Raw genomic sequence first — 27,213 nt, 5'->3', positions numbered from 1 at the left:
AGGAATAATAACTTTGCTTCCAATCCATCAAGCAATAAAATTGGATTCTTTTCTAGCTCTCCTATTGTTTAATATGCCTGTGAATTCAATAGTATTTACTTTAACCAAAAAGGGACCCCATCCATTAAACTGGGCATCTGCCAGCACTGCTGTTTGCTGCTGATGCAGTCACTTTTTCAGTGGGTTTTGAGAGAAGTTGACCGGCTTTAGCAGAACTCTGTAAGAAGTGAGGGCTTACAATCAATCACTCTTGAGATCAACATTGTGGTTTTCTTGGGTTTCCTCTTATCACAAACATCAAAGGCAAATTGTGTAACATCAAAATTTGAAGAAGCTCCAGTTTTTAAATACGTTGGCAGAATTTTTCAGGCCTCTGGAGCTTGGCATGAACAATTGTATTTCTGCCAAAGCTAATAATAGTGTCAAGGCAAGCCTGTTCGTTTTGTTTTCATTCTAAAGGAGCAAATGCCTACCTGTCACCATCAAGCTTTTTAAACAGATTTAATTTGCCATATCTATATCCCAAATGCTGTATCATGCAGAGTTATGTGCCTACAGTGATTCAAAATCCCTGAAATTGCTCAAGATAGATTGTTGTATGTACTCTTCTGCAGTCACCTGTGTTTCAATTGCTTTAATCAACATGAAAACTGACATGATTCCGTTGGGAGAAAAAGTTCATTATCTTGTTGACTTAAATTCCTGTTTTCCAAAGTCACCTTGGTCTCATTAATGGTTTTTCATGGCTTTTCCTCAAGGTGAAAAGAAAGAAAACCTTTTCTGATTATTCATTTAATTCAGTGATTATTGTGGCCTTTCCATCTAGTCTCTGCTATCCCTTGATTTAAAAAGAAATAAAGCTGAAATCCATCAAATAATCTTTGACACTACATGGTAGATCAAGGGTGTTAAATTCGCCATGTCATGTTATGTGATGCTTTTCCCCTTCACGGAGCTGGGGTGGGCATGGCCTGTGCGTGATGCATCCGGCCCACAGACTGCCAGCTTGATGCCCCAGCAGTAGACGAATTTGGATGCTACAGCCATCCTTTGGTGGTGGTTGCAACCTGGAAAATGTTTTTACAGATAATCTTCAACTTACAACAGTTCATTTAGTGACCGTTCAAAGTTACAATGGCACTGCAAAAAGTGACTAATGACCGTTTTCCAGCTGAACAATCATTGCTTCCTCCCCATGGTCATGTGATTAAAATTCAGACGCATGGCTACTGACTCATATTTATTACAGTTGCAGTGTCCTAGAGTCATGTGATTCTCCTTTTGACAAACAAAATCAATGGGGAACCCAGATTCACTTAACTGTGTTGCTAACTTAACAATTGCAGTGATTTACTTAACAACTCTGGCAAGCAAGGTTGTAATATGGGGCAAAACTCACAAATGTTTCACTTAGTAACCTAAATTTTGGGCTGAATTGTGGTTGTAAATCAAGGACTACCTGCAAAGTATTTAATCTTGTTTCTTTGTCTCATTTTAGTGCTTCATTCTTGACAATACTAGTTTTCCCTGTGCCGTAGTGCCGTGGTTAGAATGCAGTATTGCAGACTAACTCTGCCCGGTGCCAGGAGTTAAATCCTGATGGGCTCAAGGTTGACTCAACCTTCCATCCTTCTGAGGTTGGTAAAATGAGGACCCAGATTGTTGTGGGCAATGTGCTGACATTTGTAAATTGCTCAGAGAGTGCTATAAAGCACAGTGGAGTGGTATATAAGTCTAAAGTGCTATCTTTGGTGTCCCATAGCTCAGAGAACACCAAAGATCCTATAGTCCTGAGCTACAAATATTCTATGGTATTATATGATCCCTCTGATTGATGGACCTTGTGTTTGTGATGAGAATGAACCTGAAATATTACCACTGCCCACATTTTCTATTTGTAGTGATTTTTTGAGGAAACCCTCCTATACTACCATCTCTTTCAATACCAGACAACACAGTATCAACCGTAGATACTTTCAAGTTTCTAGGTTCTATAATGTCTCAGACTCAAGACTTAAAACGGACACCTAACATCAAAAACATCATCAAAAAAGCACAACAAAGAATGTTCTTTCTGCACCAACTCAGGAAGCTCAGGCTGACCAAAGAGCCGCTGATACAGTTCTACAGAGGAGTTATTGAGTCTGTCATCTGCACCTGTATAACAGTCTGGTTTGGCTCTGCAACCAAACAAGACAGACACAGACTTCAACAGATAATCAGAACTGCAGAAAAAATTGGTACCAACCTGCCTTCCATTGAGGACCTGTATACTGCATGAGTCAAAAAGAGGGCTATGAAAATATCTACAGACCCTCACATCCTGGACACAGATTGTTTCAACTTATACCCTCAAAACGACATTATAGAGCATTGCACATCAGAACAACTAGACATAAGGACAGTTTTTCCCCACATGCCATCACTCTGCTAAACAATTAATTCCCACAACACTGTCAAACTATTTACTAAAACTGTATTACTATTAATCTTCTCATCCTTCCTTTTACCTATCTCTTTTTCTACTTATGACTATAACCTTGTTGCTTGTATCTTATGATTTATATTGATTTATTTAGTTTCCTAGTATGATTCTGATTGCTTATTTAGTATCTTACAACTATCACTAAGTGTTGTATCTTATGATTCATGATGAATCTATTTACGATGACTATGATCATGACTCATCATTTATATCTTTTGTGTACACTGAGAGCTTATGCACCGAAGACAAATTCCTTGTGTGTCCAATCACACTTGGCCAATAAAAAAAGAATTCTACTCTATTCGTAGAAAAGCATAACATTCCCCTATTTTATCATGATAGCATTAAGAAATCTGTCTTTACTCTTTGATGTTATTGCATTTTTATGTAATTTTATGTATTTCTATTTATCTTAAGTTTTATCTTGTTGATTGTATTATATTCAATTTTTCTCTTTCTCAGTTTTTTAAATCTTAATTTTTACAATTCATATGACCATTACACTGTTCATGTTACACTGGATTGTTTGTTGTATGTTTTTATTTTGCAGATTATTGATCACAATTAAATAAATTATGTAACTCCTTCTAGAGGTTACTAGTTGCAAAGGGCTGCCCTGCTCTTTTTATATAATTCAACAGTAAGTTATCACAATGTGATAGTTTGACTTTAATAGATGGATGAATGAAAACAACAGATTTACCAGGTGAACTTGTTTAAGTATTGTTTATTAATCTCAAAAAAGCAGAATTAAATGGGAAAGCAAGTTAAGTATTGATGCTATACAGAGGTTTACGCTTGCAGATTATATTGCGTTGTTTAAAGACTTGTAACCCCTGCCCTCCCTCAAAAATCAGCAAAGCAAGAGAAGCATGGACATATAAGAATTTAATTTTCTACATTATAATATTATACATTTCTGTCATTATGTTAGGAATACTTGGAAGGTTTTCTAAAGAGAAAAACCTTCGAAGGAGAATGCTCTCATTTTGAAAGTTTGCCAGAATGAATGTAATTTTATTTTTACATGAAAAAGAACATTAATTTGATTAAATAACTGGCCAATAGAAAAACATCTGGTTCAAGGACACAGGGAGAGATCAGACGTAGCACTGGATGATGACTGATTTCTGATGAGTGATTGTTGGATTTATTTTGGACTAAGAAAAATTTAAAAAATTCTTCTTCTAGCTGGCTGGAGCTTCGAAGTTGCATCCACTGCTGCATTTACACTCATCCACATATAAATAGTCATAAATGATGGTTGTGCCATTCAGACATGTTAAGGTTACTTCTTTTTTATGGCTCTTGGACTCTTGGCAACAATTACAATTATGCTGAAATGCTTTTTCCTTTAGGGAATACCTGTCCAGGTGGAAAAAAAAAGTTAGATACTTTGGTAAAACGTAACTTATTACATGCATTTTTACACTGCCCATCTCAAATAAGTCTTGGGGATTACTGTAGAGGTTAAAAACTCCAACAAATAGTTTGTCAGAATGATTAAAAATGCACATGGCCGCCCAATCATCAAAACAATCCAACACAATCAACCAGCAAATTGAAAAGGGCTCTTGTCTCCAAAAGCAAATGAAGATATTTTACGAATATCACATTACCCAGAAGAGGAATGAATATTTAAAGAGTATGATAGGCCTCCTTGTAACTTACACTGAAGAGGTTAGACAAGTTCCTTCACAGTAGGTCAATTCAACAGTTTCCGAAGATATACATTCATTTTCACGAATTAGAGTTTGATTCTTGTATGGCTTGCAGTTTGGTACTAAAAAATAAAAGGTAAAAAGAAAATATTTTATATTATATTTTATATATGGCTCCGATATTTCAAGATTCACAGAAGGCATTTGATAATGTGAATTGACGATTCGTGTTATTACTGTTGGAACAGATGGGTTTTGCTAGAAAATTTATTCAAGCAATAGAAGCTATACACTATAAGCAAACGGCAAAGGTAATGAGAACTGACAGACTCTATCAATATAAGAAAAGGAACAAGACAAGGGTGCCCACTATCACCTTTGTTGTTTGTGTTAACTTTGGAAGTGCTAAACAGAAATATTAGAGATGAAAAGAATATAAAAGGAATGAAAATCAAAAAGGAAGAATTTAAGCTGCAAGCATTTGCAGATGATCTGGTTTTCATCTTAGAAGACCCTTTAGAAACAGCATCAAAATTGATAGAAAAGATAGAGACATCATATGGAAAGGTGGCTGGTTTGAAAATAAAGATAAGACAAAGATCTTGACAAAGAATATGCTATTAAGACAAAAGGAAGAACTGGCAGACCTATTTAAAATTCAGGTCACGAATAAGATCAAGTATTTGGGGATATATTTGACAGCAAGATGTAGTACATTAAAAGAGAATAATTATATCAAACTTAAACAGCAGATAGCGCTAGATCTGGTGAAATGGGAAAATTTACAACTGTCACTAATAGGGAGAATTTCAACAATCAAGATGAATATATTACCCAGAATTTTATATTTGTTTCAAACAATTCCAATTAGGCTTGGAAAAGATTACTTTGAAGATTTAAATAAAATTGTGTTGAAATATGTATGGCAAGGTAAGAAAGCGAGAATAAAATTAAAACTTTTGCAAGATGCTAGAATTAGAGGAGGATTTGGTTTGCCTAATTGGGAGTTGTATTATCAAGCCACAGATCTGATGTGGGGTAAGGAATGGATAACACTAAGAAATACTAGATTGTTGACATTAGAAGGACATGATTTGTTGTTGGGGTGGCATGCTTTTTTATGGTATAAAGGAACTAAAACACAGGGGTATTTTAGAAGACATTATATACGGGAGTCTCTGTGGTTAAACTGGGAGAAGATTAAAAGACAATGTTATTTGAAAATTCCAGTCTGGCTATCGACTATTGAAGCATTTTCTTATCCTATAATATACAAAAAGGAACAAACAGTTAGATATGGTGAAATATTGAATGAAAAGGGTGAACTTAAATCTATGCAAAAATTAGAGGAACAAGGTATAAAGATGAATTGGTTTTCATATGCGCAAATACATTCAAAGAATGACAAAGATTCTAAAACAGAAGGTTTCTATGATAAATTGACTGATTTAGATAAGATTTTGACAGGTCCTGATGAAAAGGTGATTAAAAAATTGTATGGATATTTATTAGAAATTAAATTAGAAGAAGAACAAGTTAAAGAAACTCTGATTGCTTGGGGGAAGAATTTTGGATATGGGATTGATTTAGAGAAATGGCAAAAATTGTGGTCTCAAAATTATAAAATGACAATGTCAACAGCATATAAAGAAAATTTGTATAAGATGTTTTACAGGTGGCATTTCCCCCCGACAAGAATAGCAAGAATGTTCAAGAATAAATCCGAAAAATGTTGGAAATGTCATCAGACACCTGGCTCATATTACCATAAGTGGTGGACTTGTGCGGATGCTAAAAAATACTGGACTAAAATCCACATGTGGTTGGAAAAAATGACAAAAAAACATATAGACTTGAAACCAGAGATATTTTTATTGGGAATTTTACCTGAAACATATCGTAAAGGCTTGAAATATCTGATTGTAAATGTATTAACAGTGGCTAGGATTGTATTTGCCAAAAACTGGAAAAATGAGAAAACACCATCACAGGAGGAAATCATTAAGAAAATATTGGAATGTGCTGAAATGAGTAGACTGACATTTGAAATTAGAGAACAAAAGAAAATATTTTACTTTTCACTTAGTTTTCATATTTACTGTTGTGGTTGCTGATTAATGAAATAATCTACCATTTGTTTCCTTCCAACTTATTTTTTTTTGATCTTCTCAATCTCTCCTACAACTTTGGAAATTCCCAGTGGCTGCCCATCCACATGTTAATGATGTATAACTCCACTTAGCTTTTTAATCCAGATAACTGAGAGCATTTGCACCAAGACAAATTCCCTTGTGTGTCCAATCACACTTGGCCAATAAAGAATTCTATTCTATTCTATTAGGAATGCCAAATGTTGCCATCTGCTCAATGCCCTACTAATAATGATGAATGTTACACAAGCACACAAAGCCTTCATTTTTCACTCTTGGGAATTCAATAATTGATAACACTGGAGTATTACTTAAGAGAAGTGTGCAAGATGTGCGTCATAAACAGAATAGGTTTTGCTGACCTGATAGAAAAGAATCCATAATATGTAAGATATAAGCAAAAAGAAATTGAAAAAAACAAGTTTAGGAATCTCAGGAGACAATTTATCTCTAATGATATAGCAGAAGATTCAGTTCTTGGCCTGCCCTCTTCAACATTTTGATCCATAAATTTAAATGAGGTAGAGGTAATACTTATCAAATGTACTTAATAAAGGCCTTAGGAACTATGGATTTTTACATTTTTGTTTACTTACTCTCTTTGCATATCTTGCAGCAGCCATTTTGAGTCCATTCAATTTGATCCTTTGACAACAAAGAAAGTTTGTGTTATTTTAATCAATATCACATCTGGATGTACAGTAAAAATAGCTATTTCTAGTAGGTGGGATTAATTGCCTTAAAACTTCACTACCTACATAACAATATGCTTCAATCTATCATTTTTCAATGTTTCCAAAGAGGAGATTCAAAATCAGCAAGTTATGAATTGATTATGAGTTATTGCTTATTAATACATTACTGCTTATGAAGTGGGAAAATGCATTATTTTTTTATCTCTGTAAAAGAACAATGATTTCAATGAATAGTTACAGTTTTACTAATAGAAGCATTTAATGTTTTTTTCATTGAGGAACACCACATTCTGTAAAAAAAAGAACCCTAAAGAGCATTACCACTATAATTCACTAGTGGCAAGAATGAGAAAAACCCAACAGTTTCAATTTAATTCATCTAAGTGTGTGACCTCTACTCTTCTGCCAGAAAATAATATGGATTCCAGAAATTAATCCAGATTATAATGTGGATAAAGAAATACAAGTTGTTACCTCTGAGTTTCCAAATGTGGAAAGCGTGATAACCCTGCTCATCCAAATAAACTTACACATTTTTTTAATACTGAATATATACATATTTTCATTCTGAATGTATTGTGAGCCAGATAATGCGGGGTGGGATACACTCTTAGCTTTAGTCACCACCATTTCTTCTTGCTGAACAAATAAATTGATCCACAACTTATTGCATAGGAGGCAACTGTTAGTTATTCAGTGTTTATGAATAAGAATCATTAGAAAGAATAATCGATAACATTAATCTCAATCTTGAATGATGGATGTTGATCATGACTATTTGATATGGATCTTTAGTATGAGTTTTTTTAAAAAAACATATTCATTATACTCAACAAATGTAGAACATAAATGAAAAAAAGAATAAATAAAAAGAGATAGAAAACTTACAGGTTTGCAGTCTGGGTCAAAGAAAGGGCACATTTCTATAGTCTCAACCAAAACTAGCATATTGTTCTTGGGTTCACATTTGTACTGTTTACAATTATCCACTTTTGTCTGCCCAGGCTGTTTTTTGTAATTAAGAGAAAGAGAGAGTATGAGAGAGGACTGTTATTTTAACTGTAAACTTTATAATACAAAATTATAAACCAAAGTTCTTAATATATTAGTGCTTCTCAACCTCAGGAACTTTAAGATGTACAGTATGGACTTCAACTTCCAGAATTCCCCACCCAGCATTCCACACCTCAGGTGCTGTTCAAGAAGAGCCTGGCTGTTTAGATATCCTAGCACTGGCAGCGCATGTGCCAGTGCCTAGGTTCGTTTGTGAATGGTTGGTTTTCTAGCAGTGGCTTGCAACATGGACTGAAGTGTGTGCACTGTACCTCCCACCTCTTCACCATCTTTTTTCTCCTCTTTATTCTGCCACCCCACCAACCTCCCACATAGTCCTTTTTCTCAGGAAGCCACCACTGGCTCTTTGCTTTGCATCCTGCTGCTGCTCCTTCCTGATTGGGCCTGGCAAATCCACTTTGATTGACAAAGGTCCAGTGCTCTCACTGCATGCATCTCAGAACTGCACCCTTGTCCAGCGCTTAGAATCAGGGCCACCAGCAGGAGATAAAAGGTCAGCAAAGGTCAGCTGTGGGCTGTGTCACTGGGGAGTAGCAGGGGTATGTGGCACAATGCAGGGTACCCAAATAGGCAGAAATGGGAGAGAAGAGAAGTCAGATGAAGTGAAGGCAAGCATGGCAGAGCAAGAGAAATGTGAAGTCCTCGCCTTTCAATAGCACTGGCCTGATCGCAACCAGGACTATTAGAACTGCTCTTGCTAAGTGGCACAGTAACATGACGTTTTGCCTAATGGCCACATCGCTTAGCAATGGAAATTCCAATTCCAATTGTGGTCATATATTGGGGACTACCTGTAGTGTATTCATGTATAGACTTCTAATACCACATTCCTATTGGTTGAAAACATAGCTTAATGATTGGTTAATAATGACAGTTTCCGATCGCCTAAAGCGGCGGGAAGTTTAAATGCATGCCATTGGTTGCGAGCCGCGAGCAGCCGCTATAAAAAGGGCTGCCGCGGCTCGACTTTAGTTGAAGTTACTGGTTGCTAATAAAGAGCTGAATTCAACTCCGGTCTTCGAGTCTGCTTATTCCTGGTGATAGAACACTACCGGTTTTCAGTTTAGTCCAATTTTCCTATCCTACCAGTTGCTACCAGTCTTGTAGACTGGAGAAGATGAAGCATAGTCCAATATACTGTATTAGGAGGGAAGCATGCTGAGCTCTAGTCACATTTTAACAGCTTAGCGTATTTGGATAATTCTGTTCTCATCTGCCAGTGCTAAGAAAGTAGGCATTAAACATACAGTGTGACAGTTTGACAAGGAGTTCAGATTAATTAGCGAAAGTGCAGAAACACCATATTATTTCACTTGTGCACAATACAAACGAGAAGATATTACCTCCAGTATCTCAGCAGTGCCATTAATGATGATGATGCAAGCCACTTGGATGCAGGTTCCACAACATTCACCAGGTTTTATTTGGTACTCATGACCCTGTTGGCAGACACTAGGAATTAATACTGATGGAGAGATAGCCACCTGTAAAAATCCAGTTAAACTAGATTTAGGCAGGAAAGACTTGTTCTTACCATGGGACAATCTGTGTTGCAGGTAACTGGCTTACATTCCACAACATTTCTCTTGGTAGCAGGGTCCGTAACAGAACTACAGGTGCATGTTTCACAGGATTTACCAGGAACGATCATTTCAGGCTGGGGGAAAAAATTATAGAATATAATTCTATATAATTCTCATAAGGGCCACGTTTGTGTTTACTGTAACTAAGCCTATATACAGTATATTTCTTTCATTAGACATGTAAGGTGATAAAGAAAAATGGTGCATATCTATATAAGAATGTCAGTGGGTGAGCAGCTCTGAGGCTATTATCCTGGTCCCTTTTTCTTTGTTTTTGTTTCTTACTTTTATTTGTTATTGTCACATATACTGTTATATTAATATCTATTTATTATTTATTTATTTGATTTATCAGTCGCTTACAAGATAATAGGTATAAGTATAAACATGAGTAAGAATACAGGAAATAGGTAGGAATAAATGGGGTCAATAGGACTGGGACGGTAGGCACAATTGTGCACTTATACATGCCTCTTAGAACAAGAAAACAACCAAGCTCAGAGAGTACCAAGGACCCCACATTTCAACCTTAGCTACAAATATTCTCCTATGTAGACTTAAAAGGCTTTGACTGTGCCATCATAAATACCATCTTGATATTTGGGGTCCTCCTCACAGATCTCTGTTATTCCCTAGAGCTCAAGCCAATGAACCCTTTATCTGACAGGGATGGTGAAATCCAGAGTACAATATGGATCTTCATGCCAAACTTTTGATTTATAATTGAAAATGTAGAAAACAGTTTTATTCACATACATGAATAATAAAAACTAGTTTCTTTACCTTATAAACTGATCCATTAACCAAACAGACATTTTCTGTTATTTCTGAAAACAGAAAGAACCAATTATTTAAAGTATAATGGGAAAAATATTCAGATATAAAAGTAATAAAAATAATAAGAATTTAATAGAATTAGAATAGTAGAATTATAATTACAATACTTTATTTGGCCAAATGTGATTAGACACACAGCGAATTTGTCTCCAATGCAGAAGGTCTCAGTGTAAATGCCAAGCAACAGAGTAATAATAATTATAATAATGATACCAATAAGAGGGGGTAGTGAAGAAGATGAGAACGATAATAATAATAATAATAATAATAATAATAATAATAATAATAATAATAATAATAATAATAATAATAATAATAACACACAACATGGGTAAATAGACATCAGAAATACTGTGAGGATTAGGTGTTCAGTGATGATACAAGGGGAAAAAACTGTCCCTATATCTAGTTGATTTGGCATGCAATGCCTTACAGCGGCATCCTGAGGGAAGGAGTTGAAATAGTTTATGCCCAGGATGTGAGGGGTCTATAGATATTTTCTCAGCCCTCTTTCTGGCTTGGGCAATATACAGGTCCTTAATGGAAGACAGGCTAGTTGCAATTGTTTTTTCTGAAGTCCTAAGTATCCATTGGAGTCTACCTGTCCTATTCAGTTTTTGTACCAAACAGACAGTTATAGAAGGACAAATGACAGACTCAATAATTCCTCTGTAGAACTATATCAACAGCCCCTGGGGCAGTCTGAACTTCCCCAGTTGACTGTTTAATACTGACTATTTAATACTATTTAATTATCCAGTTATAAATAATTCTAAGAAGATAGCTGAATACTTTATATACAAAGTTACTTTTATTTCATTTTACTTATGACTTTTAGATTTCTTTCCTCCAAGAAGCTTATGGCAGCCAACAGCCTTCTGGGATATATAAGGCACAGATATAGTGATGAGACTAAACCCCTCATGATGGAATTCTGGGTGAATCTCCTCTGATTTAGACCCCTTAAATTCAGTGAATATGTGAATATGAAATGTCAGTCTTTATTGCAGAATGAAGATTTGAATGGAGATTTGACAGTTTTATCAGACTTGTTATTAATAATTAGATGAGATAAAATATTAAAGTAGGGAATGCTATTTCAATACAACTTCAGATCTACAGCACAAAACTGCTTATCATGCTTAAATAATGACTTCTATAGCTACCCTAAATTCCCATTTTTTAAAATTAAAATTTGTTATGATACAAATAGAAACCAAAGTTAGGAATACATCCATCCTACATTCATGTTGTTTAATCTCAACTACAATTCTCCTGGTTATGGCTGTTTTCCCCTTAGACCAGGGGTCCCCAACAACTGTCCACGGACCGGCACCGGTCCGTGGAACAAGTCCTATCGGGTCGCTGGCTTGCAGGTGCCGCCATCTTTTTGATGAAAAGTGCTTCCGGTGAGCTTTTCCGGTAGAAAGCTCACCGGAAGCACTTTTCATCAAAAAGATGGCGGCGCCCAGCTAATGCCGGTACCGGGCCGCGCCATAAAAAAGGTTGGGGATACCGGGCGCGGCGTAAAAAGGTTGGGGATCACTGCCTTAGACTATATAGTCCATTTATTTTATAGTATATCTCAGCAAGTTTGAACTTACCACATTTAATGCTGCCACAGCAGTTATCATAAGAGATTGAGGCTACATGATATCCGGGTTCACAAATCTTCTTTTCGTTGGAGCACATACTGGTGTTGCATACTGTGGAATAGATCAGCAAGAAGAAAGAACTGAACAAGGCCCTCTCATCTATAATTCTAATGTGATATCAGAACAAGTAGATCCTAGCGTATTGGATGCACATAACCTTGATCTTATAGGAAATGAGGAAAAGAACATTTCCAGATTTCTCGTTTCTGCCTAAAAATATCTATCTGAAGCACATGGTGCTAGCATGTGAAGAATACAGGGTGTTTGAACCTCCAAAGATTGCTATCTCTCCTATATATCAAATATGAGGATTGGTAATTTAGTTCTCTTTTGAGTGTTCATTTACTATCCCTGTTAATATTCTCTCTCTCCCTCCCTCTCTCTCTCTCTCTCTCTCTCTCTCTCTCTCTCTCTCTCTCTCTCTTTTCTGTCTAAAAATGACAGGCAGCAGGCAGTCTACTTTTTCTCTAATGGAAACATATTTAATATTAACATTTTAAGACTCAATTATTACTTCTCTTGTTTCTGTTTCCAGGAACCAGAATAGCTTTGGCTCATTGTTCATCACAATACTACAAAGATAAGTGGTAGCAGAAAGATGAAATGCCTCTATTTTCTAGGGATAACAATGCCTCCCCTCTCTTCTTTCAAAGTAAAAGAGTGCTGGCTGTGTGGAAGGTTCAACAACCACAACCAGATAAACCTGTTTAGTCTCAAAAGTGCTGGAGAAGGGGGCAGTATGTGTCAGCCAGACAGAAAACATGATAAGAAGAGCTAATTTTACTTTATTGAAGAATTACAATCACAGAATCTGGCAAGTTTGAATTTACTTTTTTCCTTCCTTCCCTTTATAGCCTTCAAAAACAGTCTCTTCTGGGCTCTTGCCCTGTACACGTTCTTGCTGCAGGCTAAGCTGCCTTTTAACTAATCCATCCCTTGGCTGCCTTGCCCCTCAAGGTCATTCCACATATCCTTCCTTCCTTCCTTCCTTCCTTCCTTCCTTCCTTCCTTCCTTCCTTCCTTCCTTCCTTCCTTCCTTCCTTCCTTTTTCCTTCCTTCCTTCCTTCTTCCTTCCTTCCTTCCTCCCTCCCTCCCTCCCTCCCTCCCTCTCCCCTCCCTCTCTCTCTTTCTCCCTCCCCCCTTTCAGTGTGTATGTGAATTGAAGTTTTCTCTGATTGTTTCTTATATCTTTTTAGACCTTGGCTGTGCAACACCCTGATATTGTCTCTTTAGATCATTTTCTCAGACTTTTGGGTCTGAAGGTTCATTGGGCCAGTCATTGTGATGTTTGTGGAACCTGTAATATATTAATGTGGTATATGGATATAGGTGTGTGAGAGAGAGAGCACAACAGAGTTTTACAACCCTTTTGGTATTAGAGATAAGTAATAATGCATACCGCATGTTATTATGGAGCAACATGGATCTGTTGCATTTAGCACAGAGACGGGCATGTATCCTTCCTCCACACAATCATGGGTTGTTAGTGGGCAGCTCTGTGGCTTGCAATGTATGCTTATAGTCAAAGGATCACATGTACACTCTTGACAGTTGCTCTTCCATTTGCTACCCGGCTGTCATAAAGAAAAGTCAGATTAATGAGGACACAATGATAACTATAATTTTCTAACTTATCGGTTGGACCATCAGTGTACTTAAGAAGGAGCAATTACTTGGCTTTATATTTTTCATTATGTCAGATATACCTGCTGAATTGTTCCTTAAAATTTGGAAGAGATTTTCTTCATGGTGATTTTATTTAATGGCCAAGAAGGCTTCTAAAATTACAAACCATAGGAAACATATGATAAATTAGGTACGCATCATTTCAAGAGTTCTGTCTGATAAATATAAACTTAATACTAGCGGACATGAAGTCAAGAATTTTAGTTAGCACTGGAGGTTAACTGCTTTTTTTTAAATCCTGCTTTTTTCATATACAAATGAAGATGGTGAACATACCAATACTCCTTCCTCCTCATATTTTCCCCACAACAACAACCAGGTGAGTTGGGCTGAGAGAAAGTGACTAGTCTAAAATCACTCTGTCAGTTTTACATCCATAAGATGGGACTAGAATTGACAGCCTCTATAATTTTCATTTAGTTTAATCTTGCTCTTCTAAGAACAACTTTTGGGCATGTGTTTTGACTCTGCCTGTCATGCCCCTGTTGGAGTCTGAATCTGAGGAAGAAGACAAATAGCTGACAGGGAGTGGGAGTGTGGCTCTGTTGGAAACTGGGGAAGGGCAAAGTCTGGCTGGGCAGAGCAGGAAAGAGGTAGAACAAGGGAGAGGGAATTCAGAGGAAGACCCAGGCCCACCCCCCTCTTCATCCTAAGATACCCAGGGAGGAATGGAGAAGAGAGCAACGTGGGTTGTGTGGCTTACGGGGGAAGAAAGGGCCCTGATTCCTTTCATTAGCCACACCTGGGAAGAGAGTTTAAAAGAGATGCAAGCTGATTGTGGCATCTGCTGGGAATAAACGTGAGTTTATCTTGTGTTGACTTTGATTATCTGAGTTCCTGGCATCCTCCCAACCATGTTGAATTACCACCATTCCTTCATGTCTGGAATTCCTTATCTTGCCCTGCTGATCTAATTACCTCATCTTGCCTTGATTGGACTTATAGTTACAGTTTTTGTTGACCATGTTTTGGACTTGATTCTCTGCAGCCAAAGGCTGTTCCCAGGGGAGTTTTTCTCCAGCCAGAAGGTAACCAGGACACTGGGGGCAAAGTTGGAGCTAATAAAGGGACTCCTACTCATTATCTGACTGTGTTGCCTTTGTGCCATGCCCTGGGTCATCACACTGCCACTACCTCCACTTATAGTTTATCCCATTTTGTGTTTCTAAGTGAAATGGTCTCCCATCTTCAATTAAAAGTGACATGATGTCCTTTTCTAGTGATGTACCCTGGGTTCATGATGACATAGCATTCTGTATGAACTACTTACCGGTTTGGGGGATCCATCTGGTCCCACACAACCTATTAAAAAAAGGTTAAAAATTCACACAGATGTCCTTTGCTCAGATAATATAGTACACTCTCCTTCAACATGGAAGCATCCAGATGCATTAAGACCACAATGAGCTTGGGATTCTGAACATTGTATTGATGATGTTAGCTAGTTTGGGATATGAAATGTCTGCAAGAAAGCAAGCAAACTCAGAGAGCACCAAGGACCCCTCATTTCAACCCTGAGCTATAAATATTCTCTTTTACTGAATTAAAACCAGTTGTGAAAAAACTATGGCCACAAAAAAGCTGATGTATTTAATTTCCTTGGAAAAGCAAAATTGAAAAGGCCACCATTTCCCTCTCAAACCATATGACTATTCTCCCTATCTGCCAAATATAAAGATGATTCAATCTATTATTAGTATGTTGTATGTTCAGTAACCAGTGGGTCATTGCTATTCATAATGAAAAGAGAAACTTACCACATTCAGGAACACAGAGGCCAGTGTGAGAACTGAACAAGATTGAGCCCTCAGGGCAAACGCATCGTTCAGCAACATGGTCGTTCTGATCATGCATTAATCTGCAAGAAATGGAGAAAATTGTATATAATTGAAATATTTTTTAGTATTATATATTATATTCCTGCTCACTTTTCAGTAATAAAATAGCTGCCAGACAAATTAATAGGGTGTCTTCCATTTTGTTGAAATGTTTAAAAAGCACATCATGAAGATATGCAAAAAAAAAAAAAAAGAGAAATCCCACAAAAATCATGTTTTAGTTGTTCAAGCATAAAAGAAAATTGGCATTTTCAGGGCTAATTCTATGTAACTCTTCCCCATTTCTAGCAGTCAAAGCAACCATTTGTTCAACCAGAACAGGGCAATGCTTGATTGGTTCAGGATGCCATTTCTGGGCAGACTCTTCCTTGTCACAGTTCTTTAAGACAATCACTGTACTTCTTAAGTTAATAATATGGTTGTTAAGTGAATCTGGCTTCCCCCCATTGATTTCGCTTGTCAGAAGGTCACAAGGACCCCTGGACGCTGCAACCATCATAAATACGAATCAGTTGCCAAGAGTCCAAGTTTTCATCATGTGACCATGGGGATGTTGCAATGGTCATAAGTGTGAAAAATGGTCATGTCACTTTTTCAGTGCTGCTGTAACTTTGAACCAGAGGTGGTATTCAGCAGGTTCTGGAGAACCGGTAGTGGAAATTTTGAGTAGTTCAGAGAACCGGCAAATATCACCTCTGACTGGCCCCGCCCCCATCTATTCTCTGCCTCCCGACCCAGCTGATCTGCTGGGTCTTCTTTTGTTGCCCTGCACAGGAGAACGGAGCTGGAAAGCAGGTTAGTGGGGTGAGGAGTGAATGGGATTTTGTAGTAACCTTCCCCCAGGAGTGGGGAGGGAATGGGGATTTTGCAGTATCCTTCCCCAAGCCATGCCCACAAAACGAGTAGCAAAAAAAAAAAAAAGAATCCCACTACTGCTTTGAACGGTCACTAAATGAACTGTTGTAAGTTGAAAAGTACCTGTATGTTTTTTTCTGAAAAATTACTAGGATCTAATCTTTTGATGCAGGGATCTTTGGACCTCTTCAAGGCCATGCATATTCCCTATGTGTTTTGATTGGCTTGTTTTCCCCTGCTCAGAAACGGCCATTCTTGTTGCTTACTCTTCATTTAATAATTATTCAAAATTAGATACTTCAAAAATCCATTTTTAGCATTTTAAATCTCCTCTCTCAAATGGGAAAGTTAAGGCAGACTGATTCTGAACCATCTTCTCAAGTACACGGAGATGTCTTATCAAAAGGCTTCCTTTTTCTAGAATACTAGAACGCCTCTCATGAATAATGTTTGCAGCTTAAACAACCTTAGGACTTTTCTGGAATTCCCTAAAAGAATCCAATATTTTTCAGGATTTCGGGTGAGCCTAAACAAAAGATGCAACTGCTTTAAGGTATCCAAATATTAGATTTCATGCAACTCTTTAAAAAGCAGGGTTCTCCCCCCCTCCAGACTCAAGCAGCAATATGAAAAAAGCTGGACTATGTTAGAATTGGGTGACATCCAAATTGAATAAATTAATAAATAATAAAAAATAACTAAAAATAAAATTCCAGAACATAATTACATAGTACAGTGACAGTTATGCAGTAGTGTAGAAGGAGAGCAAGATGTAATCTTATTGTATGAATTAAATGCAATGTTAGTTCACATAAACTTTAAATTTGCTCATGCCTCATTACATAGATACAAATGTTTAGAATAGAATAGAATAACAGAGTTGGAAGGAACCTTGGAGGTCTTCTAGTCCAACCCCCTGCCTTGGCAGGAAACTCTACACCATTTCAGACAAATGGTTATCCAATCTCTTCTTAAAAACTTCCAGTGTTAAGAGCATTCACAATTTCTGGAGGCAAGTCATTCCACTGATTAATAGTTCTAACTGTCAGGAAATTTCTCCTTAGTTGCTTCTCTCCTTGATTAGTTTCTACCCGTTGCTCAATCCAATCCAAATAAGTTTTAAATAACTTTTTTTTCTAATTAATACATAAGTTGTCATTATGTCACACTTGGGTCTAGATTCATAATATTCCATCAAGTCACATTTCCTATGGAAAGAAATAAAAATGTGCTTGTTAAAGGAATTAGTACACGTTAATTCTTTCTTTCTTTCTTTCTTTTTTTCTTACTCATTTTCACAGGTCCGTGGATGAATAGGAGCACAAGGAGCATACACCTTGTCTTTTGGGCAAAGATAGGCTGTAAATGAGAGAATAAAATGCATTACAAACAGGCAAAGGTAATGATTCCTTTGGTGGGGGGAACTATATGGCACCTATAGATACACAACCTCTTTCTCCAAAGATTGTGTAAAACAACAAAACCAGTAAAACATCTACAAGTGATTTCAAACTGTTTAGAGAATCAAGGGGAGAAAAGAGACCTTTTTAACTTGTCATTTTTTCTTATTTATCTTTCTTCCTCTATTTTTCCCTTGAAGAAAACAATCAAATCCCCATGTTATTCCACTAAGAGTGCTTTCTGTTAAGTTTTGAGGACTGAATATTAAGTATTTATAAGTTCATGGGATGGAGGGGCAACTTCTTCCTTTTGAAAAACATTTATGTCCTGATGAACTTGCAATTCTTAATTAATTATTTTTAATTGCAAAAGGAAAAATATAACATTGTTGGTAACAGAAACAACATCTTTGGATTTGTTTCTGAGCTATTTAAAACAGATCTTGACAGAGTTATATTTAGGATATCTTCAGAAATTTTGCAGTTTTTAGGATTCCCCACCCCCTCTGAATCTGTTTTTCATTTCATTATTGTAAAAACATTTCTGTTGTGAAACAAAGGTCACAAATAAGAGTGATAACAATTTAGTGTATTAATAAGCAATTTCGTCCAGTATTTGCTTTTTAAACTTCCCACTAATTAAAACTTAAGTCTTGTGGACTTTCTCTTTTGATGGTTAACCAACACAGTACTGTATATGTATCTATTCAGACAACAAGGCTATAGAAATAACACATCCTGTGGAATTTGATCTACATGGGTACTGGCAAAGTTGATTTATATTATACAGTATAATATGCAGAACTTGCTATGTTGCTATGTATGTTTGCTATTGCTTCAAGCTTACCACTATTAATGGTTAAGTCACCAGGCTAGAAAGCAGGAGACCACGAGTTCTAGTCCCACCTTAGCCATAAAAGTTGGCTGGGTGACCTTGGGCCAGTCACTTTCTCTTAGCCCAATTCACTTCACAAAATTGTTGTTGTGGGGAAAATAGGAGGAGGAAGGTGTGCTGGATATATTCACTGCCTTGAGTTATTTGTAAAAAGAATAAAGATGGGATATAAAGAAATATTTTAAAAAATCATATTCTGGAATAGAGGTGGGCAGCTATGGCCTCTTTATGACTTGTGGACTTCAATTCCCAGAATTCCTAAGCCAGCATGGCTGGCTCAGGAATTCTGGAAGTTAAGTTCTCAAGTCATAAAAGAGTCATAGTTCTCCACACCTGTTCTAGAAGAACAAAAAGACCGATATTAGGGAGCAGATAGATCTGAATAATGGAATACAGGAAGGAATTATCTAAAACTTATGTTCTAAATGCAACTTCCAAGAATGGGAATCCACTCCTTTTCTTCCCAGTACTTTACACATTTCCTGCTACCTTGCATTCTGCTTTTAAGTTCTTCAAAAACAATAATAAAGATTGAAAAAAGATTGGGATACAAGATGCAGATAATGTTTGCCCGTGTCACCTTGTTGTTCAGTTTGTATGGTTGACTATTTGTCTTTTAACAGACGCAGAAGCACCTCATTCTCTACTTACGGCATTTCCCTTCAGTTTTGCTCCTCCAGTCAGCACAAGCCCCATTAGCCGTACAAAGAGAGGCATACATGTCAATGTAGAGGCAGCTCAAGGAATCATTGAAAATCTGACATGTTTCAATGAGGCAGTTGTCATAGAATTTTCTTGGAGACAGAACTTTATGGCAATCTGCAAAAATACTATAAAACCAGGAGATGAAATTAACATAATATCAATTAAACAAGCTTGGGTTTTTTTTGTTTTTTTTTGCATGGTGAAGGTACAACTGAAAGAACAAGCTTTGTGGCAAGACATGATACCGAAGCATATAAAAACTCTGATTCTGCACTGCTAGGTCATATTCCTAGATGACTATTCTATCTGATATATAAGAAATCTGAAGATCGTTCGAATATCTGGTAAATAATACAAAGCAATGCTTAATTCTGTAAAATATCATAATATTACTACAGAAGGTATATGTATAGTTGGGGAGAACATTCCTGGCCCAAGGACAGGTTGTGGACTGAGATAGCCTCCCATCTGAACTGCTGTTAGAATCGCTGCTTCTTAGCTCAATAATCAGACAATGCCCAGGTTGGGGTCTATAATGCTATTATGCTGGTGAAGCTCCCTTTCCTATCATTGTGCCAGATGAGTGACAGGCTGCTGAGAAGCAAGAGAAAGAGGAGAGAAAGTCTTGGTGAGTGAATAGAACTGGGGAATAGGAGTAGCTTGTAGACATCTATTTGATGGACTGATATAGGACAGATTGGAATATTCTTTATTGGCCAAATGTGATTGGGCACACAAGGAATTTGTCTCCAGTACATAAGTTCTCAGTGTATGTACAAACAACAAAGTGATAAGTCATAGATCCAAAGTCTATGGAGATTCTCAGTCATCCAGGTCATGGTTGTCCCCAAAGTGCTTTTTAAAGAGGCAACTGGACTTCCTTGTTTTTCTTTGAAGATGTTCCACTTCTCATCCAAGAAGCTTCTTGGATGAGAAGTGAAACATCTTCCAAAAGAAACAAGAAAGTCTAGTTGCCTCTTGAAAAAGCACCTTTGGGTCATAGATACAATCATAAACCATAAAATACAAACAACAAGTGATAAATCATAAGATACCAATAGGAGAAGATAGTAGGAAAGATGAGAAGTAGGAAAGATGAGAACATGAGGATAATAGCAATTCAGCGTCACTACATGGCTAAATACTATATATTTAGGGTTAGGGTTAGTCTTCATTATGGCCAAATTACAGTGAAGCAGGGAACCTGACCCTCAAGCAATTCTGCTGCACATGCTAGTAAATGTTTCTGCATATAAATGAATATAGATGTGTGCTTGTGCATACACCTCACAATCTTTCATATGATGCATGTTCAGGTCCTGTCACTGCTATTAAAAGTAACTTTATATTTGATGAGCCTCCAATGTTTTCTGGGAAGCTCTCATATTATTTATTGTGCTAGAGACAAAAGAGGACATGTTTGCAAAAACTGAGTTTTACTTACTCGCTTATAATCAGCTGGCACAAAGGTGATGGAAAGCTGCAGGGTGTTGGTGTAGCCTCCACTGATGTAGTTGGCACAGTTGTGCTCACTATAGGAGGTGTTGTTGGCCCCACCTGACAGTAGGGCTTATTGATATCAGGCACTTGCCAGTAGATAGCTGATTCTGAGCAGGAGTCAGCTTTCTGTCCATTGGGCTTGCGACAATCATCTGACTGGTCATTTGAACAACTCCCTAGGAATAAAAAGAGGCAAATCATAAGTAGGTTAAAAATGCAAGTTGTACGAGTATGCAGCATGCCTACTTGGAATAACATTTGGATGGCGGAATGGATTTCCTATTTCAATAATAAGAAATAATGATATAATATGGGCACATTTCTGTAACACACAAGCACACACACACGCAATGTGGCTCTGAGTATTAGTGTCTATTTGTCTATTTGCCTCTGGCAGAGGCCCAGTTTTCGGCTGGGACAGCCTCCTGCAACCCTTTGCCAGTGAAAACAGAGCTCATGCGGCTCTCCTGAACTCCCTTTTTGCTGGCAGAGGTTTGCAGGAGGCTGTCCCAGCCGAAAACAGAGATTGGGAGCCCGTTTTCTCTGGCAGAGTGTTTGGACCACCACAGGCCCCCCTGACATGAGTGATGTCAAGATGGCCATGCCTACTCTGGCCACACCCACCTGTGCCCCCTGAGGTCAAACACAACCCTGATGTAGCTCTCAATGAAATCGAGTTTGACACCCCTGCTTTATATTACTCCGTCTTCGGTCTGATCTAAGTATGGTATATAAAAATCATACATTGCAATGACTTACCTGTAAATGAATACTTCAGCTTCAACCATAACAACACAAGAGCACACAATAGATACAAACTCAAGGTTAACCGCACCAAACTTGATTGTAGGAAATACAACTTCAGCAACAGAGTGGTCAATGTCTGGAATACTCTACCTGACTCTGTGGTTTCTTCCCCAAACCCCAAAAACTTTAACCTTAGACTGTCTGCTATTGACCTCATCCCTTTCCTAAGAGGTCTGTAGGGGGCGTGCATAAGCGCACCAACGTGCCTACCGTCCCTGTCCTATTGTTTCTTTTATTTTTCTTATATGTACCCATTTCATGTATTCATAACTATGTATATATATACTTATCCCTATTATCTTGTAAGAAATTAACAAATCAAATAAATAAATAAGTAAATATATCAAGTCACTTAGAAAGTGTCATCACCGAGCCCACGTGGCTTGTCTCACAAGCAAAACTGGGTCAGACTTAATAAGAAACTGGATAGGAAACCACCTGGAGAACTCCAATGCTATTTGTTAAGACTAGAAATGTGAGAAATACCCCGGGAAAAACATGTGAGAAACCATTTGCATCACGCTGTTTAACCAGTCTGCATGAATGGAATTAGTGAAATCTAAGTTCACCTTGAAGGCATTTTTATTTCTGAACTGAATCAAACCATTGATTCAGCTAGCTAGACGCAGGTAGCAGCAACTCTGAATTCTTTTATAAATGGAAGTATAAGGAGTTGGAAAGACAAATATTCTGACTGTTAAACATCATCTTACTGCTAAACTTTATTTTATTATTGATTGTTATAATAGTGGGCATGTTCACATATTAATTTATTTATTTTGAAGGTAGTGCCTTGAAGAGAAAGTGCTGAAGTATTTTATTTATTCTTGTTACTTACCACACTGTCCTTCTGTGTTGCCTTGAAAGAGTTCATATGGAACCATAATGAAGAAGGTGAAACCATTGAAGGAAACAAAACTATCAATGTCAAGCATTTCAATCGTCATGGTAACACCAGCACTAGTAGCCACGATGCCATCTTTGGCAAAACCCTCTTGGACAGACTCATTGCCAAAAAAAATCTAGAAACAGCAGGATAAAGGAGATTGAAGAGCATACTGCAATGTAAACCTGAACAATTTACCTTATGCCATTTTAATGCATTTTAGTTCAATTGCTTCTATAATGCTTATGTTCTGCTGCCTTTTAGAATTTTTTAAAAAATATAATTTGTTTGTTGTAACCTGCCTTTCCTCCAAAGTACTGTTCAAGCTAACATAATAATAATAATAATAATAATAATAATAATAATAATAATAATAATAATAATAATAATAATAATAATATTCTGACTTTGCAACAAACCACCTTACTCGGAACTGCCAACATACCGAGGCATTGCCTTAACAGCTCTTAGGTCCTTGGTTAGGATTTGAACTGTTAAGTTTTTACCAGTCCCAGACTGTGAATCGAATTGAAAATTAACCATTATAATAAGAAAAAGAAAAAAGCTATTTGTATATGTTTATCCATCTCCATATCTATCTATCTATCTATCTATCTATCTATCTATCTATCTATCTATCTATCTATCTATCTATCTTTCCACACATGCATGTATATGTGTATAAGTATGTGTGTGTACACACACACACAAACGTACACATACATATACACATACAGACTGTGTATGTATGTATGTATGTATGTATGTATGTATGTATGTATGTATCTCTGTATGTGTTTCCCATATGTATGTTTCTTCATCTATATTATACAATGATAGAATAGAATTATTTTTGGCCAAGTGTGATTGGACACATAAGGAATTTGTCTTCAGTGCATAAGCTCTCAGTATACATAAAAGATATAAGTGATAAATCATGATCATAATCATCATAAATACATTCATTATGCATCATAAGATACCACACTTAGTGATAGTCATAGAATACTAAATAAGCAATCAACATAAATCATATTAGGAAACTAAATAAACAATATAAATTGTAAAGATACAAGCAACAAAATTATAGTAATAAGTAGAATAGGTAATAAGAAGGATGAGAAGGATAATAGTGATACAGTCTTAGTAAATAGTTTGGCAGTATTTTGGGAACTAATTGTCCAACAAATGATGCCCAACTGTTTGAAGTTGCAACCATACATAATTGGCAATAAAAAAAATTCCCTGAGTATAAATGCAGCTGGCTGAACTGTTCAGGCTTGCAGCTTCCGAAGGCATATAATCAATGGGCAACTAGAATGTGAAGGGCTGGATGTGTGAATGCTCTTCTGTCCCTATCAAACATCTTTTCCAAAGGGCAGTATTTTGATTTGGTAGGCTTCTTTTCACATTGGAAATGGCTTCAGTTTAAAATGGTGCTTAGTGGTAGTCTGGAAGTAGCTATAAAAAACACTTCCTGGGCCACTCTTCCAACATTATGTGGTTCTGTGAGTCATCTGGAAGCTTCTAATTTCCCCAAGGTGTGGCCTAATGGCATTGTTTCTAGGAAGATATTTATCTGAACTTTATGAAATTTATTTGTAAGGGGGGGAAAATACACCATAAATAAACTTTATTTTGAGATTAAGGTTAGAGTAATTGGTCTGTCCTAAATATAGTTCAACATTTAAAAAGAAAAACAAATACTTTTCTCTTGATAACTATAAGATTCAACAACTATTTTGCAATATTGTCTTATCATAACTATCTCTTTCACTATTATTTTTTAAACCTGTGACACATTACCTTGTTAACTCTCACTCCTTCATGTATTTCACTAGTTAGTCGGACTTCCATAGACTTGTAATATATTAACAGGGTTCTGGAACAGGGTTGATTAGCAGCTACATCACAGAAGTCATTGTCAAGCAAAATACGGAGGTTTCCGTATTTATTCACAATCTCTTTCACCAAGATATAAGTGCAATTGCCATGAAAAGTGTAAGAAGTGCCGTCAAAAGTCATAAAATTGTAATGGTCCCAACCCTTACAGAAACCTATAAGAAAAAATTAAAAAGTACACAATTAAGTGTGCAGTCTTTTTTAACAAAGGATATTTAATTCACCACTGAAAGAATTAGTATCCATGACATTTGAAGGACTACAGAGCTGTCTTGTAACCATGAAAATGAGTGAATAAGTCCTAACTTAGCTGATGCTATAGGTCAGTGCTGTCAAACTCCTGCAGGCTGAATGCGTCATGCGCTGGCCACGCCCATGCCTGGTTTAGCGAAGGGGAAAAAAGTCCTGATATGTCACGTGACTCCGCTGTGATGACATGAGTTTGATACCCCTGCTATAGGTGATATATACATGCAGATATATATGAGATAATTGCATGTTACATAATATTAAAATATACATATTTTTCTTCCAGGAACCAAAGTTGGAATGCTACAAGTAGCTGCAGAAAGGAGATGGAGTTAAACCTGACAGATCTTACTCCTTTGTAAATATGAATATTGTACTGCAATCTATTTTGCTTACATTCACACTCATAGCGTACTATGCAACCATCTTTATTCACTATTTTCTTTGGTTCAAGTCCACTGGCACAGTTGTTCTTCTCAGCTTGTGGGAGCGGCACCATAACAATTCGGTTGTTCCCCTCACATGTTGCTTTAGTGCAATTATTAAACATCCATGTTTCATTATACTGGGAGGCAAACAAGAGAATATTATTCTAAAATTATTGACATAATTAAAAACAAACAAACGAAAAAAGAAAGAAAGAAAGAAAGAAAGAAAGAAAGAAAGAAAGAAAGAAAAAGAAAGAAAGAAAGAAAGAAAGAAAGAAAGAAAGAAAGAAAGAAAGAAAGAAAGAAAGAAAGAAAGAAAGAAAGAAAGAAAGAAAGAAAGAAAGAAAGAAAGAAAGAAAGGTAAGGTCAATTAGGAAACAATGGGGACCAATTCTATTTGGGAAGCAAATAGGGATCTTTCAAATATGGAGCAATAACACCATTTGGGAAACAAAGAGTGCCACAAGGGAGCAGCCACTTGATTTTGTCTAGCTTCATAAGATAATCAGGTGTATGTTTGCTTAGTACCTGTATGAGTAATTACTAAGAAATCCTAGGCTTTAAACTACACTGGAAAAAGAACAGAAAAAAATTCATGACAAAAGTGCAATTGCAAATTATTTCCATAGTCTTGCCAGGAAAATTGCATGAATGTGTCCAGGAAGATACTATGAGTTGAATAAAAGAAGACATGCTTTGCATATACAGAGCTCTATTCAATCTTCTGCCTCAAGGACTGTGATTGTGAAAGACCCATGCTCGGAACAATGAGAGTGTGCTAATGAAGACGGGGCTAAAATAAAGACCTGAGTGTAAAGGAAGAGCCACCGTTGCTAGTTGTACCCACCCAAGGACTGTAACTCAATAAAGAAGAGCATCGAGTGCTATGCCAATAACCTCATCCCTTCTTTCTCTTTCTGGATGTTATAGTTGTTGGCAGTGCGCTCTCTGGAATGCAGAAATCTCTGTCAATGTCTGTCATTGGATGGAATGCTGCTTACTGCAAAATGCTAAAACAAATCAATGGAAATACTGGTTCCAAAGCAGATCACCCTTTTAGAAAGTGAGACCAACAGGAATCTTGAAAGCACAAGGCTTCATTTTATGGATCCATGCTCACAGTAAGAAAAAACAAATTGCAACTGGGAATTTGAACATGGGCCTCCACATTCCATGGCCAACATTTGTTGTTTTTCATTTCAAGGAGACTTGCAAGAGGTCCTTTCTTTTGTTTTTAGAGCTTATGTGACACTTTGCATTTTGTCTTCTAGGTCAGATACTGGGCAAAGAGTAGATGTAGTCAGAGTGGGCTTTGGGAATTACAAGAAGGTGTTTGGGGACTCCATGCTATCACTGCAGATGTAAACCTCCAATGTTTGCTTTACTGAAGGCAAACATTTAGAAGGTTGTGCTCCATTAGTTTAAATTCCCCATACAAGTCTAGTAAATGTCATATTTCATCCCAATTATAAGAAAATTGTATTTGGAGTGCACAAGAAAAATCACATTACCTTTCTAGGTGGATCCACATCAGGGCAATCTGGTACAGGAGTTGAGAAAACAATTTCTGTAGTTCTTGGAGTTTCTGGAGTAACAGTTGTAGAACTGAGAAGAGGCAATGTTCCTGAGGTTGTAACTGATGGACGGGGAGTCGTTGTAGGGCAGAATACTGGATACCTCTTAATTTCACAATTTGCATCACAGATTGCAATAAAATGGCATCCAGAACTATCTGTTCTGTTATATATTACTTCCCCTGTTTAAAAGAATCAATAAATTAAAAAGTAGCATGCACAAATGCCATGAACCCAAACACATAATTAAATGTTAAATGCATGTGTAATTCAAACATTATGTTTTTGATCACAACATGTCATTCTAATCAAGTTTATGCAGACATAAATCCGGTATACTGTATAAGC

At 36.8% G+C, this 27,213-nt stretch overlaps 1 protein-coding gene across 1 annotated transcript in view; it reads right to left on the bottom strand.

The window, feature by feature from the left end:
• Positions 1 to 3,196: 3,196 nt before the first annotated feature.
• The window catches only part of LOC113412532 (uncharacterized), a 71,566-nt gene continuing 47,549 nt past the window's right edge, over positions 3,197 to 27,213 (bottom strand). Inside the window, exons 32-49 of the mRNA XM_026668245.2 lie at positions 26,803 to 27,047; positions 25,260 to 25,428; positions 24,519 to 24,769; positions 22,665 to 22,848; positions 20,964 to 21,195; positions 19,466 to 19,644; positions 17,809 to 17,878; positions 15,584 to 15,684; positions 15,097 to 15,128; positions 13,540 to 13,714; positions 12,090 to 12,191; positions 10,432 to 10,475; positions 9,600 to 9,722; positions 9,409 to 9,504; positions 7,880 to 7,996; positions 6,893 to 6,941; positions 4,157 to 4,268; positions 3,197 to 3,850 (exon numbers count right to left, since the gene is read on the bottom strand). Coding sequence (XP_026524030.2) covers positions 3,673 to 3,850; positions 4,157 to 4,268; positions 6,893 to 6,941; positions 7,880 to 7,996; positions 9,409 to 9,504; positions 9,600 to 9,722; positions 10,432 to 10,475; positions 12,090 to 12,191; positions 13,540 to 13,714; positions 15,097 to 15,128; positions 15,584 to 15,684; positions 17,809 to 17,878; positions 19,466 to 19,644; positions 20,964 to 21,195; positions 22,665 to 22,848; positions 24,519 to 24,769; positions 25,260 to 25,428; positions 26,803 to 27,047 — 2,459 coding nt within the window. The 3' untranslated portion in view covers positions 3,197 to 3,672. The remainder of the gene's footprint in view (positions 3,851 to 4,156; positions 4,269 to 6,892; positions 6,942 to 7,879; positions 7,997 to 9,408; positions 9,505 to 9,599; positions 9,723 to 10,431; positions 10,476 to 12,089; positions 12,192 to 13,539; positions 13,715 to 15,096; positions 15,129 to 15,583; positions 15,685 to 17,808; positions 17,879 to 19,465; positions 19,645 to 20,963; positions 21,196 to 22,664; positions 22,849 to 24,518; positions 24,770 to 25,259; positions 25,429 to 26,802; positions 27,048 to 27,213) is intronic.

This window comes from Notechis scutatus, chromosome 1 (genome assembly GCF_049901735.1).
Source record: "Notechis scutatus isolate UNSWTSFEM ecotype Mainland chromosome 1, rNotScu1.2, whole genome shotgun sequence".
NCBI classification, from domain to species: Eukaryota; Metazoa; Chordata; class Lepidosauria; order Squamata; family Elapidae; genus Notechis; species Notechis scutatus.
This window is presented reverse-complemented; position numbering and strand designations above follow the sequence as displayed.